The sequence below is a fragment of the Bos taurus genome, chromosome 11 (genome assembly GCF_002263795.3).
Source record: "Bos taurus isolate L1 Dominette 01449 registration number 42190680 breed Hereford chromosome 11, ARS-UCD2.0, whole genome shotgun sequence".
Taxonomy (NCBI): domain Eukaryota; kingdom Metazoa; phylum Chordata; class Mammalia; order Artiodactyla; family Bovidae; genus Bos; species Bos taurus.
The window spans coordinates 106332829-106353880 of NC_037338.1; the positions used below are offsets into that span (position 1 = coordinate 106332829).

The 21052-nt window shown below is 60.2% G+C and overlaps 1 protein-coding gene across 3 annotated transcripts in view; it reads right to left on the reverse strand.

Moving 5' to 3' along the window:
• The window catches only part of EXD3 (exonuclease 3'-5' domain containing 3), a 77451-nt gene that overhangs the window by 5103 nt on the left and 51296 nt on the right, over positions 1-21052 (reverse strand). For all 3 annotated transcript variants that reach the window (XM_024999694.2, XM_024999695.2, XM_024999696.1), the window contains 3 exons: positions 12965-13018; positions 12703-12834; positions 591-684 (listed from right to left, as the gene is read on the reverse strand). In XM_024999694.2, the coding sequence (XP_024855462.1) occupies positions 591-684; positions 12703-12834; positions 12965-13018 (280 nt within the window). The remainder of the gene's footprint in view (positions 1-590; positions 685-12702; positions 12835-12964; positions 13019-21052) is intronic.

Below are 21052 nucleotides of genomic sequence, written 5' to 3' on the forward strand. Positions count from 1 at the left end.
GGATGCGGGCAGGGCAAGTGCGACCAGCAGAGAAGATGGTACCCAGGGGCACCAACTGTGCAGAGGGGCCCGGGGCACCCTGTGCTCAGGCTCCCCCCTCGGGCTGTCCCAAGAGGCCCTGCTTCCGTTCCCGCCGGCCCTCCACACAGGGAAGGTGAGGCTGGGCCCCTGATCCCGACACCCGGGGCTCGCCTGCCTTCCCGGCGCCCAGGTTCCCCAACGTTCAGACTGCTGCTTGGCAAGGCCCGTGGTGCAAGGGCCGGCAGGCGAACATGTGTGTGCACATGGCTGAGCATGCACAGGCAGGCGTGTGAGCGTGCATGTGCCACTGAGCATGTGTCTTTGCCTGAAAGGTGCATGTGTGCGTGTACACTCTACGAGCGGGGCTGGGTGACTGAGCAGGGCCCACTGGGGAGAAGGTAGGGACCACGAGCCCAGGTCCAGTGGGCCAGAGGCCTCAGTCCCCTTCCTGGCCCTGAGCACTGGCCACCCCCCCGCCCGCGGGCACCGCCCTGGCGGCCCAAGTGGGTCAGCCCAGGAGCACCCAGTGGCAGGGCCACGGCCCACAGACCCCATGGAGCCCCACTCACTGGCACCACCAGGGCCTCCCAGGTGGACGCTGAGCCGCACCAGCTGTTTCATCATGTCCTTGGAGACTTTCAGGTACTGGTCACAGTTGCAGGCCTGGGGAGCAGAGGAGGCGCTGGGGCTGCGGGGCATTCTCACAGCCCCTCTGCCCCTAGCCCTGTGCTCCCTGTGGTTCTGGCCGGGCCCAGGGGGTTTCACAGACACATCTCCCTTCGTCTCGCCGCAGGACGTGGGGCACACCACCTCCCGGGAGCCCTCCTGCACTGCGTGGGCTCCAAGCCAGCCCTGGGCGGCCTCTTCCAACTCCTGAGCCCCTGCAGGACTCTGCCACCACCCAGCGGTCCTCCCCAACCCCAGAGCCAAGCCTGGGCCCCTGATGGCTCAACACTAGTGGGGGACGGAGGCCCAGCATTAGAAAGTCAAGGGGGGGCGGCCCTACAGCTGCCCTGACTCCTCAACCCATTTTGGAGCAAGCCAGGGCCATTCCGGTGTCCATCCTTCTGTGACACCTGGCCCCACCTGCCCCCAGGGGCTGGCACCATCTGGGGCCTGCTGGGCACCGAGTGTGTGCAGGGTAGGAGCCCAGCCACGTAGGGTCCTGGTCTAGGATGTGCAGTGAGCTCCCGTGAAGACCTTGGCTCAGCCCCCCCGATCTCACCATCCCAGGGGTGGCATGGGCTTCCCGATGCGGCTACCCCATCATATCATGACGGCCACTTCCTGGCAGGGGTCTAGACACAGGATTCCCGTGGCAGGCAAGGTGGGCCAAACAGGAGAGCAGGGTTGGGGGGGCAGGGGACTGACCAGCTGGCTCCCAGACGGGCACACAAAGGCGCCCTGTTAGCCATGGGGTGAGCCGGTCCACGGGAGGAGGGCTCCTGTTTGGTGCTCCTGGCACCCCCCTCACCTGGTGAGCCCTGTCAGTGCCCTGGAGGTAGAGTGCCTGGGGCGGGCAGCGGCGGGGGGCCCTGGAGCCATGGTGGGGGGCTCCTGCCCCGCCCATACACGCCCTCTTTCCCCCCAAGCCTTTCACCACAGAGCTCGGCCTCCAGCATCACAGCCAGGGGTGGGCAGGTGCCAGATGGGCAGGGCCGATTTCCCAGAGCCCCCCGAAGGGCCTCCCCTCCCCAGGCCAGACTCTGGCACAGGGAGACACCTGGGTGCTTCTCCTGTCTGGCTGCAGGTACCAGGGCCAGCAGGGCAGGAGCGTGGGCAGGGTCCCGGCTGCACGTCAGGCCCGTGGGGACTCCAGGCCCAGCCAGGAAGGAGCTGGAAAGAGGCCGGCCAACTGGTCTCTGGGCCGGGCTTCTGCCCGGGGCCCCCCGAGGGTCAGCACCAGCAGGTACGGGAGCCCAGTGGGGCGGGGTCCTCTGATGGGGTCTGCGGTCTTCCCAGCACCCGGGGGTATGCGCCTGGGGCGGGGCGCCAGCTCACGCTGAGTCACGCGCAGACAAACGCCCGGTGCCCCGCGAGGCCCGCCCCACCCTCGGGAAGCGCTGGTGCTGGTTTTCCCACGGCCGCTGCCCACGGCTGGCCCTGGCGGTCACCCCTGCCCCCACTGCCACGCCCAGCTGGAAGAGCCGGTTCTGAGCTGCCTGCCCGCCCCGTCTTGTGGTCTCTGTCTGTAGGAGGGCCCGTACTCAGGGCCTCCCTGTCCATCTCCTGTCCACCACAGGGTCCAGCTGCCCTTGCCCGGCACTCAGAGCGGAGCCGGGGGCTGAGCACCCACCCAGTCAGGGGCTGACGGCCCGTCCCCCTGCCCCATGGGGGAGGACGGCTCCTCCAACCCCCTGTTCTGAAGGGGCTGCCCAGCGGCTGAGGAACCTGCTCACGGTCACCCATCCGGTGGCCGGGCGCCCCCACCTGGCAGGGCCTCAGCCCACTGTGCGGGCGTAGGCAGGTGACATCTGAGCTGGGCCCACTCCCTGCAGGGGCTGTGCAGACCCCAGGCTCAGATGTCAGCAGATCTGGGCAGACACCAGCGGGGGGCTGTGGATGCCCTGGACAGTGGTCTCCTGGGTCCCTTGAGGTGTCTGAGACCCCATCCAGGCTGGGGGCCTGAGGGCAGGGTGGGCCTCCACCCCCAGAGCCTGGTCAGGCGGGTGAGTGGGGGAAGGAGGAGTGGGCAGGCTCCTGGCTCCCCCATCCCGGGGTCCGCCTGGGCCTGGTTCCCACAGCGCCCAGGCTGTCGAGCTCATGCCCACTGAGCCGACCAATTCCAGTAGGACCGAGGCCCTCCTAGGCAGGGTCTGGAGCCCACCGTCAGGGAGGCTGCCTCCCCGGGGTGAGGCCGCCAGCAGGGACCGGCCCAGGGGGCTGGTGGTGGCTCAGGACCCAAAGCCAGGCAGGTGCGCTGGGCAGCCCGCCCTCCACAGCCCTAGGAGGGCGGCGAGGGGCTGCTCTAGCCACTTCCCTGGGAGGCATCCGAGCCCTCGATGGGCCTGGTGGGTCTGTGAGCTTCTGAGACAGAGCTGGGGAGGGGCAGCTGAAGAGGTGCTGGGAGCCTGTCTGCGAGCAGGCCTGCTCTGAGCTCTGAGCCCAGGAATCCCGGCCGCACTGGCGGGGCAGTGACTGCACCCAGCAGCGTCTGCCGAGAGGAGGTCCCGGGTCTGTCCCAAGCCGTGTGTCTCCAGGCACGCCTGCTCCCACCAGCCCTGGGTGCACACACGCCATGGCCCACGGTGCGTGCTGCGCCGCCGGCTGGGGACCGCTGGTGCACTGGTGTCAGGGGCGGAGGGGGGCTGCCAGTGCAGGCCTGGCCGGGCCACAGAAGCCAGCGGGAAGGCCAGGCGTGGGTGCCAGGGGCCTTACCCTCACCCATGCTCCTGCCCACGGGCTGAGCACAGCCCAGTGCAAACTGCCTGTGAATACCCTCAGGCCTCCACCAGTCCTGGGCCAAGTCAGGGGCTGGGGAGGGGGTGCCGCCAGGGCACAGGGCGTGAGACAAAACCAGCGCTCCTGAGGCGGCAGGACCGCAGGCTGGGCGCCTAGTGGAGGGAGCCACTTCTGAGAACCTGGGCAAGGCTCCCTGCCCTGCCAGCGGCAGGCTGGGACTGCGCTCCCTGTAGGCCGGCGTCCTGGGGACCCCCACAAGCCCCGCTGCCCACCCCCAGTGAGAGCCAAGCCCTCCAGGGTGGGAGATGTGGTCAGGCTGGTATCCAGGCCCTGGAGACCCCACAGGCAGGGAAGATGAGGGCTTGGGCTGAGAAGCTGTGACATGCTCTAGAATAATGCCCGTTACATACTCATTTACAGCAAATTTACAGCAAAGCGTAAAAAAGCAGAAAAAAATAAACATCATCTTCGCACAACCACGCGGCGAGAAAAGCACGCGTGGGGCAGGGGGTTGCCAACGCCTCTCCGCACACTCTGCACTTGGCAAGTGTCTTCCCTCGCGTCAGAGGCCTGGGGGCGCAGCGGGCCTCAGCTGCAGGACACCAGCGTGTTCCCAGGCCCCGGGCCCCACTTGCTCCCTGCCAAGCGTCCCCCGCCCCCCATCCTCGCCTGAGGTCCTGAGACCGCTGGGTCCAGAGGCCCCTCGGGCCGGTTTGTGCACCATGACCCCCCAGAGCTGCCCCAACAAATGGTGCTGGGCGCAGGGACAAAGGGCTGGTATGAAAGACCCCTGGGGGCGGGGCGGGCCTGACACCCTGTGCACGGACTGGCGGTGAGGGAGGAAGCGATTAGGCGCTGCCTGGGTCTGCCCTCCACCTCGCTCTCCCACGCTGTCCGTCGGCTCTGGAGGGGCCCCGGGTCATCTGTCGGCTCCGAGCGCCCAGGCAGGGCTGCGCGCCTCCTTCCAGACCAGCCGCGGCCCAGGGCTGGGGGCTGGGAACCCTGCTGCCCCTCCCCCGCCCCGGCTGAGCCCTCAGGCGCTGAGGGGGGGGGGCGACCCCCTCCCCACCGGCACACTTTGGGGCGGCAGGGCCCAGCCCAGGCCTCCCAGGAGGTGTGGGGTTGGGGTAGGGCCTGCTTGGGGAGGTCTGAAACCCCAGCCAGGGCTCTCCTGACCCGTGAAGCAGGCTCCAGCCCCCCGCCGGCGCCTCTGTCCCCGTTGCTGGAGACCCAGGCTGGCAGCCCCGCGGGGCCGCTCCGTGCCTGCCCCGCCCCCCGGCCCAGGGAGGTCAGTTCCCACAGGCCCGGCCCCTCCCCCACACGGCCACGGCCCGGCCCCTTTGTGGGGCCACAGACCAGACCGGGTGGCGGAGGACGGGCCTCCGGCGCTGTCGGCACCCCAGGGGGCAGGGCCAGGTTGGGGGCCCGGAGACCCCGACGGGGCCAGGTCTGGGCCGGCGCGTGGACCCTCTCTGCACGAGGGCGCCTTGGAAGCACCCAGGTCCTCCAGGTGCAAGAGCACCCGCCTCAGCGCGGCTGTGTGTGTCCGTGTACGCACGTGTGTCCATGTGTGCGTGTGCCCCTGTGTGCACGTGTGTGTGTGTGTGCATGTGTCCATGTGTCAGGTGAGGACACGAGTCTGCAGGAGTGGAGGTGCCCTCCTGTGCACGCACACGCACACTCGGGGAGCAGAGGTGTGTCCCGGGCCTCCACTGTGGGGTGGGAGGAGCCGTGACGGGAGCACTGCCTCCGCAGGCGGATGGGGAGGGGACGGGCACTGGGGACAATGAGAGGAAGCACGTCTGGTCCTGCGGAAGATAAGCACGGGTCCGAGAAGCAGCCTGCACGACAGGGGCCTGAGTAGGGGCAGCCCAGCCAGCGTCGCCCCGCCCACCCCGGGCTGGGGTGGGTCTGAGCCCCGCCCTCAGGCTCCGCCGGGCTGCAGGCTGTGCTTCTGTCGGTCGGGGTCCCTCCTCGCCCCACTAGTGCCTTGATCCTCTCAAGCCGTCCCCTCCTCTCCCAGCCGCAGTCCCACTGTGTGGGGACAGCGGGCTGACAGCTCAGGCCGCCAGGATAAGACTCCACGTCCGCTCACCTGGATGCACGTGTCCACCCAGGCCCGCGGAGGGCTGTGAGCATGGCCCAGACGGGTGGAGAAGTCCCCCTGGCCCCTCATACCCTGGCCCCTCACAGTGGACAGTCGCAGCCCTGGGGGTGGGGGGCGCACAGGGGCCGACACACGGGTCTCAGACCACTGGTGGGAGTGTGCTGGCTGCTCCCGTCCACAGGCTCTGTCCTCGCCTTTGCCAAGTCCAGCGACAGGCCGCCCAGGCCCTGTGGAGGAGCAGCGGCAGTGAGGGTTGCCCCGGACCTGCTCCCATGCCGGGGGCCCCAACGCGGGGAGGGGGCGTCGCAGAGCTCACTGTTCCCAGGGTACAGGCAGGCATGGCCAGGACCCCCAGTGTCTCTGAGGCCAGGGCGGGTGGGCAAGCCACAGGTCCCAGGTTCACTCAATAGAATCTGGGTCAGAGAATGCGGCGGGACTCGGGCCCTGGGGCGGTTCCCCACCCCTGGGGCCCCCTCAGTCTCCCCTGGGCGGCGGGTCCCTGGGCCCCCACCCGAGCAACGCCCGAGGCGGCACACAGCCCCTCCCGCGGCTCCCGGTTACTCCACCGGGCACTATGCGCCCCTAGGCCCCCCGGGACCCCACTGGGAGCACAGGAGACCCCTCCCTCAGCACCTCCCACCCCAGTCGGCACCCAGCCCTCCCAGCGGTCCCCCCGGGCGGCCGTGCCCCTCCGCCGTCCCCAGGAGCCCGGGTGGCACCCCTTTCCCGGGGCTCCCCGGCACCCCCGGCGCGGCAGGCGCGGGCAGTTCCCAGACGGGGGAGGGGCGCGGCCGTGAGAACCGCCGGCGGCGGGCGCGTGGGAAAGCGGGCGGAGGGGCGGCGCGGGGGGCGGGGCGCGCCTGGGAACGGCCCCCGCCCCCGCCGGCCTTTGAAAGGGCCACTCAGGGCGCCCGGCCCGGATTCAAAAGCAAACGGCCGCCCGCCCGCCCGCCCGCCTTCCCGCGCCGGCGGGGCCAAGGTGGGGCGGGGGACCCCAGCCGCCCAGGGCCGTGTGGGAGCGGGCGGGCGCCAGCGGGCGGGAGAGGGGTGCGGGCTGGGGAAGTCGGGGAGGGGCCTGGCCCTCAGACAGCAGGGGTCCTGTCAACCACAGACCAAGGAGGGCATGCCCCAGAGTCCTCCTCCAAAGGATGGTGGTACTCCGGGAACTGGGCTAGGGGCCTGGAAGACTTCCTGGAGGAGGTGGCATCTAAACTGGGGCTTGACAGGCCTGGTGGACAGAGAGCCTGCTCAGGTGCTGCCACAGCTGGGGTGACATGTGGGATCCAGTGAGGTCAACAAAGGCTGGCAGGAGCTGGGTAGCTGGGGGTACCCAGCCCTTCCCTTCCTGTCTCTCCCAGGGCTACTGAGTCAGGCCAAGCCGGAGAGGACCCCTTTCCACCACTAACTGCTCTGCCCAGCCCAGCTCCTGCACTTCTCGGAGGGACCCCAACAGTGCACCTTCCCCCGCCCACTGCCCACCTTCTCCTGAGGCACCCCCCTGGCCCTGTTCCAGGCTGGCTGTGGGCTCACGAAGGCCCCCACCTGCCCAGGTCAAGACCCCACCAGCCGTCCTGGCCCCTTGGAGCCCTTCGGGTCCGCCCTTTCCCCAGATGTGCCTCCAACAACTGGCCCGCTCAGGGCGGTGGATGGGCGGAGGGGCTACCTGGGAGGGGGCGGGAAGGGGCTCTCCTCCCCCCAACTACTCTGTGTGGCCAGGGAGGGAAAGGTGGCCAGGTAGGGTAGGGTGACATGTGCCTCTCCTGGCGCCTGCCCACCCGCGGGCGCCCCCTGCACGGGCCATCTAGCCAAAGGCCACTGCCCTGTTAGCACATGGACGGACTTGTCACTGCCTGGCAGGCCCCACTCTGTCACCCCGAGGACCCTCCAGCACCCAACCAGGGCTGCCCACCCCGAGGCCCCGAGCCTGTCCTGCCTGCTCCATCCAGGGCTGAGGGGACAGTGGCCAGGCCCCTGGGTCCGTCTGGCCCTCGCCCCAGCAGCAGGGGTGGGGTGGGTCCCCTGCAGAAGCATCTGTGGGCAGCGACTGGACACACAGGGCTGCTGGCGACGAGCCTCCCCCTGCAGACCCCGAGGCCTGTGTTCACGGGCTCTGGCTCCTCAGCTGTGAAGTTTGGCCTCTGTGGGAGGGTGTCTCCCGCCCTGCAGCCAGCCTGGCCGCGGGGGACCCTCATACTGAGATGGGCCCTCTTCCACCCGCCCTGCTGCTCTGACTGGGCCCGCGTGCTCCTCACCCTGAGGAAGGCAGGTCCTCAGTGCCCTGCCCTCCCTGTCTGTTCCTCTCGAGCTCACTGAGCGGTGGGTTTAGAGCTGGCCTTTGACATGTCTGGGCTTCCCTGGTGGCTCAGGCATTAAAGAATCTGCCTGAAACGCAGGAGACCTGGGTTCGATCCCTGGGTGGGGAAGATCCCCTGGGGAAAGGTATGGCAACCCACTCCAGGATTCCTGCCTGGAGATTTCCATGGACAGAGGAGCCTGGGGGGCTACAGTCCATGGGTCACAAAGAGTCAGTCATGACTAAGGGACTGACACTTTGACACGTCCGGCCAGTGGCTCCTGCTGGCTCCGTGGCTGGCTCAGGCAATGACGTGGGCTGGGGGGAGGGTGCAGAGGAACAGGAGCCCCCAGACTCTCGGGTGCCCTCCTGCTGCCCCAGGTGCCTTACTGACCGGGCCTGAGGATGGAGCCAAGGGTACCAGGCGGCCCCCAGAGGCCTGTCCTCTCCCGCCCACACCAGCTCCCCTCAGGCCCATGTCACGCTGGCCTGGCGGGGGCCAGTCCTGGTCATGGCTGAGGACCATGTCCACCTCACAGGTCTGTGTACCGGGAGCTGGGCATCCCAGGCCCTGGGGCCCGTCTGGGCGACATGCCTGTCTTCTGTCAGGTGAGTCTGTGCCCTCGGAGTTCCCATTTTAAGCGGGTAAGCCCTTTTAAAAAAGTGACCCTCTGGGGCCTTCCCTGGTGGTCCAGTGGTTAAGAATCTGCCTTGCAAAGCAAGGGAAATGAAAGTGTTAGTTGCTCAGTCGTGTCCAATTCTTTGTGACCCCATGGACTGCAGACTGCCAGGTTCCGCTGTCCATGGAGTTCTCAAGGTAAGACACTGGAGTGGGCAGCCATTCCCTTTTCTAGGGGATAAACTTCTTGACCCAGGGATTGAACCCGGGTGTCCTGCACTGCAGGCGGATTCTTTACCATCTGGGCCTCCAGGGAAGCACCAGATGTTCACTTTCGAAAAGGGCCGAGCCGCTTAAAGTCGGAACTCCCAGGGCACAGACTCATACCCGTCCAGTCCCTGGTCTGGGGAGATCCTGCAGGCCTCGGGACAGCGGAGCCCACGCAGCACAGCAACTGAAGCCTGCACGCCGAGATGCTATGCTCCCCAACGAGAGGGAAGTCCAAGGGCCGCAGCTTAAGAGCAGGCCCTATGCACGGCAACAGAGACCCAGCGCAACAACAACAAAATTTCTGTTTAAAGTGAACATCTGTCAACGTCCGGGAGGTATATCCCGGGGGACCCCAGACAGGGGTAGGAGCCCCTCTCAGGAGCACATGGTCAGGACCGAGATCCAGAGAGGAGTGGCCCTGGGACAGTGGTGCTAGGAGGTGGGTGCTCGGTGGGCATCTGCAGTGAGCTGGGCCGGGGACCTCCCTGGGCACTGAGCCGGGCCCCCCGCCTTGGCCACTTCAGGGGCCTCCTCACACGTCTCGGACAACACGGGCCCCTGGGAGCCCTGCGGGAGGATGTGAGGTCCACATGGAGCGGGTACGCTGACAGACTGCTGGCCGGCCGGCACCTGAGGCAGCCGGCTTCAGTGCGAGGGTGTGGGCGTCGCTGTCATGCCAGCCACGGGGCCTTCCTAAAGAAGTGGGCCACCAGGACCAGGGTCCCGGGCCACGGGGGGCCAGGTCCCCAGGTCCCCCAAGAGCCAAGTGCTGGGACCCAGGCTGGGCTCCAGTGGACCCGGGGCATTCCCGGAAGCGGAGGAGTGCGTCGGGAGGGTTGCCCTGTGGGCTGTGGGGAGGCCTGGGGCGATCTGTGGGGCCCACCCGAGTGCCGCCCTGGGGGGTTGTGCTGAGCTTGCCAATGGCCCCGCACCCTGGCTGGCATCCCGAGTCTGGGGGCACGCTGGGCCACCGTCGGCACCCCCGCCCTGGAGGCCTGTGACAGGCCCCTCCTGCGGCCTCGGGAGCCAGTGGCCCCAGGTCCCTGCCTGAACAGGGTGGGGCCCCTCCTCCCGCAGCCTTTGTGCCTGCGTGACCCCGGGGGCACGGAGTGTGGGAACGGGGCTGGGGGCCATAGAGCACAAAGGCCGGGGAGGGGCGGGGTCAGGGCTGCCGCCTCTTCCTGTCTGTCCCCACGTCTGTTGCTGCCCCTCAGGACACAGGGAGGGTCTCCACGCCTGGGGACAGGCTGGGCACCGGTGACCCACTGGCCCCTGCGTCCAGACTCCAGGCCCCCGTCACTGCGGGGCTCCCAGGTGTGGTGCGGGCGCTGGGGGCCGCTGGCCCAGGGCCCCCTCGCATGCTCAGGCCCTGAGAGCCCTCGCTCCTCTGGCTCCCCACCAGACATCAGCCCGGGCAGCACCCTCCTCCCTCCCACGGCCTCTGCCCAGCTCAGGGCTCCTAGGCTGTGAACCCGCCCCTGAGGCCCTGCCCCGAGGCCCCGCCCCTGGCTGCAGGCTCCTCCCCCAGCACCGGGGTCGAGGGGACCCCCTGCTGAGAGCACCCCCCTGAGGTGGGGTGACTGTCTTCCTGGAGGCCACTTCCAGGGGCCAACGTCACTGACCCCCAGGACACCCCTCATAGGGGCGTAGCCCACTCCCCACCACAGAAGAGGGGGCCGCAGGGATGGTAAAACAGACGTTATGCCCGACCTTGCCTGGGTTCCTGCTCTGGGACTTTTTTAAGCTTAAATTTCTTTGATAAGATCCTTTCCCAGGGTGGACGGCACTGGGAATGTCCTCCTGGCGGACGTTCCCGATGGACGGTCCCAGGCCCCAGTCACCAGCTCCAGGGGTCACGACCCTGCCCTGGTGGAGGGATCCAGTGCCCCTCGCCCTCTGGGACCGGGGGTGGGTGGGCTGCCCCCCTACTGCCAGGGGCCGCCTTCACATGGCGAAGCCCACCGCCCTCTCCAGCCTCACTTGCTCCCGCCACACACCCCGATGTGCAGCCCCAAGAGCGGCGGCGGGCTCTGGGAACGCTTCGTGTGTCCAGTGGGTTTTCCCTCTGGGAACAGCACCAAAATAGCAGAAGGAAGGAAAAGAAAATGGAAACTCAGCCTGGCGGCGGGAGCTCTCCAGGGAGGCGGCCAAGCTCTGGCCTGGGCAGGGGCGGTGGTGGCTCTGAGCCGGCGTCCAGGGAGCTTGGGCCCCAGGGGCACAGGATGGGACCCTGCTGGCCAAGAACCACACGGAGGTGCTCCTTCGGTCAGTCCTATGCGTGCAGCTCTCTGCTGGCCAGTGGCCAGTGCCCTCTGATGCCCACATGGGCTCAGGGGCCATGCAGGCCAGGGCTGTGGCCTCAGGCAGGGCAGGGTCCACAGTCGCATGGAGCCACTGGCCACCATGCCTCGGGCCATCAACTGGGGGTGTCCACGCAGCCTGGGCTTCCCTGTCCACTTGTGGGAGGCCCTGAGGCCAGCTGGCTCAGGCACTGGGAGTGAGCTCAGACAGGGAGTGGGGTGGCCGCTGAGCTGGGCCAGGAAGGTAAGCCATTCCTAGCCACTGCGCTGGGCTGAGCTCCTGGGTGAGGCTGGGAGCGTCGTGGCTAAGGGGCTCTGGGCGGGGGAGGTGGGGTGTGTGGACTGCGGCGCCCCGCCCTGGGAGCATTCTCCACTCACGGGTACCGGGTGCCGCTGAGGACGGTGGTGGGAGCCGCCGGCGTGGCCCCCGATGCCCGCGTGCTGACAGGCTGCACGCGGATTCAAGCACCCTAGCTCTCAGGGAGCCCTCTTTGCATGTGGCCATGCCTGCCTCCTGGGGTCCCAGCGCACAGCTGCGGGCGCCCCCGGACAGCGGTCTGCCACCTGGGGGGGCCTGCCCTGGGGTGCACCCAGCCCACCTTCCTCAGCAGCTGAGCCTCACTGGAGGCCGCTGGACAGCCCTGGGCCTCAGAGGCTCTGCAGGGGACCCCTCCCAACAAAGCCCCACTGGGTGCTGATACCCCGCCTCCCTCCTGGACCGCGGCCGCAAACGGGCACATGGTCTCTGCCTGGTGCCCGTCCCCTCCCAGCAGCCCCATGGCCGCCTTCCTCTGTCCTCACTGCCCGGCTGACCGCATGTGGGACGTGCATCTACCACACAGGGACGCTGCCGGCAGGACCCCAGCTGGGCAGGAAGCCTCTTTCCCCAGTGCCCACCCGGAGAGCCCGGTGCACCCGGCCCACCCTCTAGACCCGCCTCCTGAGAGCCCAGACCCAAGACCTGCCGTGCCGACGGCCTGGATCTTAGCCGGAAACCTGGGATCCTGGTCCCACCCTGAGGCGTGTCCTGGACCTTCTGCACCCCACTTTCGCCCCCCAGCTGCCGCCACCGCTCACCTGGGCAGATACACCACTGACTGCAGGTCTCCTGCCTCCCCATTCAGGGTGAGGATGCTCCAACTCTGTCCGACCCACAGCAGCCGGGTCAGAGCCAGCGCCTCCCTGGGCCCTGCTACCCCAGGACTGCACCCACCAGGGTGCAGCTCTGCCCCCTTCCTTTGAACTGGCCTCATGCCACCTCTGGGGTGTCCTGCAGCCTGGTCCCTCCACAGGGCCCCCGCTAGGGCAGGGAAGTGGTGCCGGGATGCGGCCCGGACTCTTCCTGCGAAGGGCAGTGACCACCCTCTCGGATCTGAAGGCTCCATGGCTCCCTGGGGTGCCAGCGGGGTGTCCTCCCAGCTCCCCAACTCCGTTTTCTCAAGACGACGCACCAGCAGAGGTTCTGAAAAGCTGGTAAAAATGCCCGCAGGCTCCCCCGACACCCTGGGGTCTTTACCACACGTGCACCTTCCCTCCTCCCGCGGAAGGGGCTGGGAGGAAATGCACAGATCGGGCTACTGCTCCGGCGAGCACAAAACCAAGGCCCAGCCACATGGCGGGGTCTCACCAGTCACAGAGCCTGGGCCCCACACACTGGCTCCTCGCCCAGCCTGGGGCATGCGGCACCCACCTGGCAGCGGCTGAAGATGTCCGCGGGGGTGACACGCACGTTGAAGTGCCTGAGGATGGCCTTCGCCTGCTGCTGGGCCTTGAGGGAGCAGTCCACTGCCAGGCAGCGCCCAGCCCCGACCTGGGCCCGGAGCTGTGGGCAGAAGCAGCCTTTGCTCGGGGCAGAAGCTAGGCCCCACCCACCAGCTGAGGTGAGCCTGGAGCCTCCAGTCTGCCCGGGGCAGGGGCAGGGCGGGGGGCAGCCTGGGCCGGCAGGTCCTCACCTTGTGGTATGGCAGCCCCGAGGTCAGGATGACCCTCCCCTCCTGCCTGGCAACCTGCGCAGGAGGAAAAGTTGGCAGGTGAGGCTGCAGGCCCACTCCCAGGGCCAGGCCCCTCTGCCCCAACCTTCGCCACCCACCCCCCACCCGCCACCGCCCCCACCCACTCCCACTCCTCCATCACTGCCTCCCCGAATCTGAAAGTAAGTCAAAGTGTTAGTGACACAATCGTGATCGACTCTTTGTGAGCCCATGGACTGCAGCCCACCGGGCTCCTCTGTCTGTGGAGTTCTGGTCCAGGAAAGAATATTGGGGTGGGTAGCCATTTCCTTCTCCAGGGGATCTTCCTGACCTGGGGATCGGATCCAGTTCTCCTGCATTGCTGGTAGGTTCTTTACCATCTGAGCCACCAGGTTCCTATAGCCTGAGCATGGGCATCGCGTGCCACGATAGATTTGGCCTTAGAGTCATGCAAACAGAATCGCTAACAAAATTAAATTTAAAAAGCCATCTCTATAAACCCAAAAAAGCAAAATGGCTGTCTGGGGAGGCCTTACAAATAGCTGTGACAAGAAGAGAAGCGAAAAGCAAAGGAGAAAAGGAAAGATATAAGCATATGAATGCAGAGTTCCAAAAAATAGCAAGAAGAGATAAGAAAGGCTTCTTCAGCGATCAATGCAAAGAAATAGAGGAAAACAACAGAATGGGAAAGACTAGAGATCTCTTCAAGAAAATCAGAGATACCAAAGGAACATTTCATGCAAAGATTGGCTTGATAAAGGACAAAAATGGTATGGACCTAACAGAAGCAGAAGATATTAAGAAGAGATGGCAAGAATACACAGAAGAACTGTACAAAAAAGATCTTCACGACCCAGATAATCACGATGCTGTGATCACTGATCTAGAGCTAGACATCCTGGAATGTGAAGTCAAGTGGGCCTTAGAAAGCATCACTACGAGCAAAGCTAGTGGAGGTGGTGGAATTCCAGTTGAGCTATTTCAAATCCTGAAAGATGATGCTGTGAAAGTGCTGCACTCAATATGCCAGCAAATTTGGAAACCTCAGCAGTGACCACAGGACTGGGAAAGGTCAGTTTTCATTCCAATCCCAAAGAAAGGTAATGCCAAAGAATGCTCAAACTACCACACAATTGCACTTATCTCACACGCTAGTAAAGTAATGCTCAAAATTCTCCAAGCCAGGCTTCAGCAATATGTGAACCATGAACGTCCTGATGTTCAAGTTGGTTTTAGAAAAGGCAGAGGAACCAGAGATCAAATTGCCAATATCCACTGGATCATGGAAAAAGCAAGAGAGTTCCAGAAAAACATCTATTTCTGCTTTATTGACTATGCCAAAGCCTTTGACTGTGTGGATCACAAAAAACTGTGGAAAATTCTGAAAGAGATGGGAATACCAGACCACCTGATCTGCCTCTTGAGAAATGTGTATGCAGGTCAGGAAGCAACAGTTAGAAGTGGACATGGAACAATAGACTGGTTCCAAATAGGAAAAGGAGTTCATCAAGGCTGTATATTGTCACTCTGTTTATTTAACGTATATGCAGAGTACATCATGAGAAACGCTGGACTGGAAAAAACACAAGCTGGAATCAAGATTGCCGGGAGAAATATCAATAATCTCAGATATGCAGATGACACCACCCTTATGGCAGAAAGTGAAGAGGAACTCAAAAGCCTCTTGATGAAAGTGAAGGTGGAGAGTGAAAAAGTTGGGTTAAAGCTCGGTCCCATCACTTCATGGGAAATAGATGGGGAAACAGTGGAAACAGTGTCAGATTTTCTTTTTCTGGGCTCCAAAATCACTGCAGATGGTGACTGCAGCCATGAAATTAAAAGACGCTTACTCCTTGGAAGGAAAGTTATGACCTAGACAGCATATTCAAAAGCAGAGACATTACTTTGCCAACAAAGGTTCATCTAGTCAAGGCTATGGTTTTTCCTGTGGTCATGTATGGATGTGAGGGTTGGACTGTGAAGAAGGCTGAGCGCCGAAGAATTGATGCTTTTGAACTGTGGTGTTGGAGAAGACTCTTGAGAGTCCCTTGGACTGCAAAGAGATCCAACCAGTCCATTCTGAAGGAGATCAGCCCTGGGTGTTCATTGGAAGGAATGATGCTAAAGCTGAAACTCCAGTACTTTGGCCACCTCACGCGAAGAGTTGACTCATTGGAAAAGACTCTGATGCTGGGAGGGATTGGGGGCAGGAGGAGAAGGGGACGGCAGAGGATGAGATGACTGGATGGCATCACTGACTCGATGGATGTGAGTCTCAGTGAACCCCGGGAGTTGGTGATGGACAGGGAGGCCTGGCGGGCTGCGATTCATGGGGTCGCAAAGAGTTGGACACGATTGAGCGACTGATCTGATCTGATCTGATCAACCCAAAAAAGATGAAACAAATGAACCACAAATAGAGAAATACTGCAAATGCCACGAAGCCACCGTGAACTGACCAGGTAACCCTGGGGCTACAGACCAAACTGGAATACACCCTGCAGTAACACCACCGCTGGTGATGGCACGTCAACATGGCTATTCTGAAACGTCTGTGTGTGAACTGTGACATAAAACAGACGGGTAATGCTGGTGTGGTGGTAGGATTTTTCAGCTCAGAGAAAGGAGATTAGGGAGAAAATTAAGCAGATCACCCAATAAACCCTAGACCTGAATGGAAAACTTCGGATGGGTGTTATATATATTTGATGGATGTTTTATTAGTTGCTCAGTCATGTCCAACTCTTTGCAACCCCATGGACTGCAGCCCTCCAGGGTCCTCTCTCCATGGGATTCTCCAGGCAGGAATACTGGAGTGAGTGGCCATTGCCCTCTCCGGGGGATCTTCTTGACTCCCTTGATGGGTGTTATATATATTTAGAGGTACTTCATCCCTCCGCCCACCGCAAAGGCCTAGAAATGAGAACCAACCCTGCAGCTGTGAGCGCCCTCATGCAGGCTGATTTCTAGACAGGGTTCGTGCTAGAAGGAACCGGGGAGCTTTGGAGGAATAGCTGATTCTAGATCTAAGGAGCTGGAGCGTCTCTTTAGATGGGACAGCGAAGAAGTTATCAAAGTTTACAAGGATCACGTCAAAAGGGCTCAGGAGCCAGCCGACGTGCCACGAGGGGCGCAGTGCGCATTGATGAGGTGACAGCTGTGACATGTCCAGTTTGGTTCCTTTTCGTGTGTTATCTTTGGAGAGTGTGAGGGGCCAGCTGACTAGCGTGAGAGCTGAACACTGCAGCTCTGGGAAGGAAACGCCAGGGATGGTCATGACGTTGTATTTGGCAACAATTTCTTGGCTGTGCCACTGAAAGCAAAGACAACACAATTAAAAATAAATTGGACTTTGTCAAAGTTAAAAAACTTTTGTACATCACAGGACACTGCTAAGAAAGTGAAAAAACAACCCACAGAATGGGGAAGAATATTTGCAAATCATGTATCTGATCAGGGATTAACATCTAGAATATATAAATAACTCCCACAACTCAATGGCAGGAAAAGCAGATAAACCAGTTAATATGTGGGCAAGGGACCTGGCCCTTCTTCTTCTCTGGAGAAAATACACTTCTCCAGAGAAGGCACACAAATGACCAATATGCACATGTGAGGATGCTCAACGTGAGTCATCAGGGAAACGGGGTACACTGGGAATCACTTCACATCTCTTAGGATGGCTTTACTTTTAAAAAGGAAAATAAGTGTTGATAGGAACGTACAGAAATCTGGAAGCTTTACGCATTGCTGGCGGGAATGTCAAGTGCGGCTGCCTGTGGAAGACTGCTGCAGTCCCTCAGATTAAACAGAGTTAGCGCATGATCGAGCGATTCCGCTGCCAGGTACAGGTCCAAAGGACCTGAGAGCAGAAACGTGAACAGATGCGTGTACCTCACAGTAAACGCAGGAGTACTAGTCACAACGGCCAAATGGAAGCAACCCAAGTGTGCATCGGCAGATGACACGCACACACGTGCATGGTGGAGCTTACTCAGACCTAAAAAGGAAGCAAAGTCTGATCCAGGCTGCAGCGTGGGTGCACTTGGAAGACATGGCGCTCAGTGAGATCAGCCAGACGCAGAAGGATAGACTCTATATGACTCTGCTTAAGTGAGGCCCCTAGAGGGCCTAAATTCATAGAGAAAGAAAGTAAAACAGTACCTACCAGGGGCTGGGGAGGGGTAAATGAGGAATGATTATTTAATGCATATAGAAGTTTAGTCTGAGATGAAGAAAAGTTCTGGAAATAGATAGTGGCAATGGTTACACACACTGTGAACATACTTAACGTCACTGAGCTGTACACTTAAATACGGATACGATGATCAATTTTCCACAATAAAAGAATAAAAGCAGTAAAGCAAGTGGTTACTTTGTAGTGGAAACAAACACACATCTGTGTGATGAATAAAAACAGAATCAAAAACAAACACACATAATTGAGGTAAATATGAAGAAAGATCCAGGCAGGAGGGCAGTCAAGAAGGCAGCTGTGCAACAGCAATGAGAAGAGCAGAGGACTCTGCTCAGAGTCCTGTCGGGCCACAGTCACAAACCCAGCACGCTCTTTCAGGACAGAGAGGAAACACAATTTTCAAGGAAAAGTGGCCCCAATGAAAGGTCAGAGCAAAGGAAATCCCTTTGATAAAAAAAGTTTGCCTTTTCTCGGAGTGCCTATGCATGTCCATACATCATAAATTCTAAGAGTCACTGAATATATAAAAGAAATGTAATGTCTAATTTGCAAAACCAAGAAAAACCACAATGTGCTGAAAATACTGGAAAATAATAGTAAGATGGAAAGCAGGTGAGAAAGCTAAAATGATCTGATCTGATTAATTTTAACTTTAGACATTGTTAACTCAAATATACATGCTAAAATTGCCAGGCTAACCCCTAAAAGAACAGAAATAGGATTTATAACTTTCAAATTAATAGAGGGAAAAATAGAAACAAGGCTAAAAAAGAGAAAAGAATATAAGCAACAAAGGAGAAAAAAGAACAGAAAAAGTAGGAGAGGCAGAAAGAACAATTAGCACATCACAACTGAACACAAATGAGCGATTACCACAGATGTAAATGGATGAAACTGACAGGTTGAAAAACAAAGACTGTCAGACTAGATTTTTTAAAAAACAGCTGGAAACTATAACAAGAGCAAAGAAAGGTTGAACGCAAAAGGATGAGAAAGTGATATACAAATACTAACCAAAGGGTGCTGGAGTAACGGTATTAATATCAGTCCAAATAGACCTTATGGCAAAGAGTGTTAGTAGAGCCAGAGGTTCATCTCATAAACATTTCACTCAACAGGAAGATACAAGAATTCTAAAAGCTGTGTGCATATGCGACTAACAACAACTTTAAAACAGGTAAAGCAAATACGTAACTACAAGGAGAACCTGAAAAACCCAGTGTCCACTGGAGACTTCAGTACAGCTCTCTTGGTCACTGATAGAAGCGGGCAGAAAAATAACAAAACAAGATACAGACGATTTGAGGAGATACTGAGTAAGCTTGACCTACTGAGCGTGCCAAAGCAAGAGAGGGACGAGAACGTGACCGGAAGAGGCTGTGGCCTCTCTAAGTCCACGTGGAACGTTTATAAAAAGCATGGTCTGCTTGGCTACAAAGCTAGTCCTCACAAATGTCTAAATCGGCAGTATATAGACTACAATTCACTTAGGTTAGAAATCGATTTGTAAAAGATGCTAAAAAGCTCCCAAACCCCAAGCTTTCTGAAACTGAAAAACAGCCTTTCAAATAAGTAATTTGAACTCAAATTCGAAACTCAAAAATTATTAGCACTGAAAAGTAACGAAAATACTACATATCAAAATGGATGGAATGCAGTGAAAATATTACTTCAAGAAAAAGTTACTGTCCTGAATGTTTACATCGTAAGATTTAAGAGGCTGAAAATTAAAGAGCTAAGCCCTCCTCTTGGAAATAACCCCAAGTAAGCAAAAGGAAGGAAACTATAAAGATAAAAAGAAATTAATGAAATTAAAAAAACACAAAAATGCAACAGAAAGGATCAACAAAGCCAAATACCAGTTATTTGAAGGGACTTATTCAAGTGACAGACACTCTGTAAGATCAGGAAACAGGTGAAGCCCAAGTGAACATCAATCAGAGGGAAACTGATGGCCGCGAGGCACGCCGGAGCTTCACAGAGCAGCGAGACCCGGCCGCGTGCACGAGGCACCGAGTGAGGGAGCGCGCTCCAGAGGAGGGCGTGGCTTGCCGAGCGACCCAAGAAGATGCAGTCGACTAAGTAGTCCTAAAACCATTAGTGAAAAGAATCCAAAACTCCTAAATTCCTCCGTCCAAAACACGAGGCTAAGGCGGCCTTGCAGGAACTCAGCCAGTGTTTGAGAGAAAAATCCAAATATTACTCAAAGTGGCAGAGAGGAGGGAAAACTCCCCAGCTTGTTTATGAAGCAGAAGAGAAGATGGTGAGCAGGAGAAGTCCTGTGTCAGAATGGTCCTGAAGACAGGTCCAGCCACGTGACATGCTGGCAGGCTGGGTACAACTGGCATGCAAGGCTGGCTCCAAACTGAAAAGGCTCATGGCGTGCACAGATCACAGATGATCTCAGTGGCTGCAGAGGCAGTGTCGGGTAGAATTCAGCTGCTTCCATGGCAAGATGTGCAGCGGGCATGCAGCCTGCATCCTGGCGTGGGGGCCTGGCAAGCACCACATGTCATAGAGAAACAGCCCCGGTTAAGTCAGAACTGAGACAGCCGGCCACAGTTCCATCTGTTCAACCCCACCATGGAGGCCTTGACTGCTGTGAGAGGATACGGGACAGAAATGAGACCCGTAAAGCCTGGGGAGGAAGGAATGAAACCATCCCTGTCTACAGATGGTTTGTCTGCAAAGGAGACCCCAAGAACTGACAGCCAATTCAGTAGAACTGAGATTTCTGCGAGGTTTCCGGAGGTAAGCTCAACTCTCAGGCAACTGAGAGCTAAAGGTCCGTGCAGTTCTGTGTACCAGCAGAAAATACGGCAGCATCATGTGTTGCAGACCAACTGTGCCAGCCCAGTGGGCCTTCCAAGGCCAGGGTCAGGCCTGCGGCTTTCCGCCCGGGGCCCTTCACAGGGGCACAGGCAGCGAGCAAGCACAAGAAAGGATGCCTGGCTTCACCGATACCTGGAGAAAGGTGAGCAAGAGTACTGCGAGGCGTGACTGCCTGCTGACAGGACTGGTGAGAAGGACAGTGAAGCGGCGACCTCGGCCGCTCACGGGACGCAGCCCTGGGCATGGTTCCCGGCCCACCAGCCAGCCCTGCGGCTCTCCTGCAGGGCCTCCACGGGGAAGCCCATGGCCACGTTCTGAGGAGCAAGGCCACAACAGCCCAGGGACACTGGTGACCCCTTTACCCGTGGAGACAGGTCCTTAGTGCCCTAATCTACCAGGTTAGTGGCCCAGGCGCAGAACACCGGAGCCGTTCAGATGACGCTCGTGGATGTGTGTCTGTCCTGGTGCCCCTGTCCGTCAGGTCCCTGGGGCAGTGGAGCCAGCCAGAGGCACACTGAGGTTTGCTGCAAGGAACTGGCCGCAGATGGTGGGGGAGGGCGGGGCCATCAGGCAGACCCTGAGCGGAGCGGGCTCCTGCCAGGCGGGTGGCTGCTCAGCAAGACCGCGCTCCTCAGCTCCTGCCGTGCCCGGGGAGCCCGCATGTTCCTCAGCTCCTGCCGTGCCCGGGGAGCCATCAATCACTGAACTTTGGCCTCTTGCTGCATCTGCATGGGCTGCGAACCTCCCGTCATCACGCCCGGTTCCTCTTTGCCAGACGGACGGCTCTTTGCTTGGTGGACTCTACCGCCTCACTCACACTTGACCCCAAGCAGCAGGAAGACTGGGAGGCACCTTAGTGTAGCCTGGCCAATCCTTGGCTGGTACCCTGGCTCATCCTTGAAAGGTCTGCTCCCTGCAAGCGCGGACATAGCCCCTGAGCTTCTGCTGCGGGGGCGGGAGCCTCCTCCCTTCCCTCGCCAGCGCTGCTGGCCTTCTTTAAAAGCATGTTGATAAGTGTTAACGGAGCTCATCATAGCAAA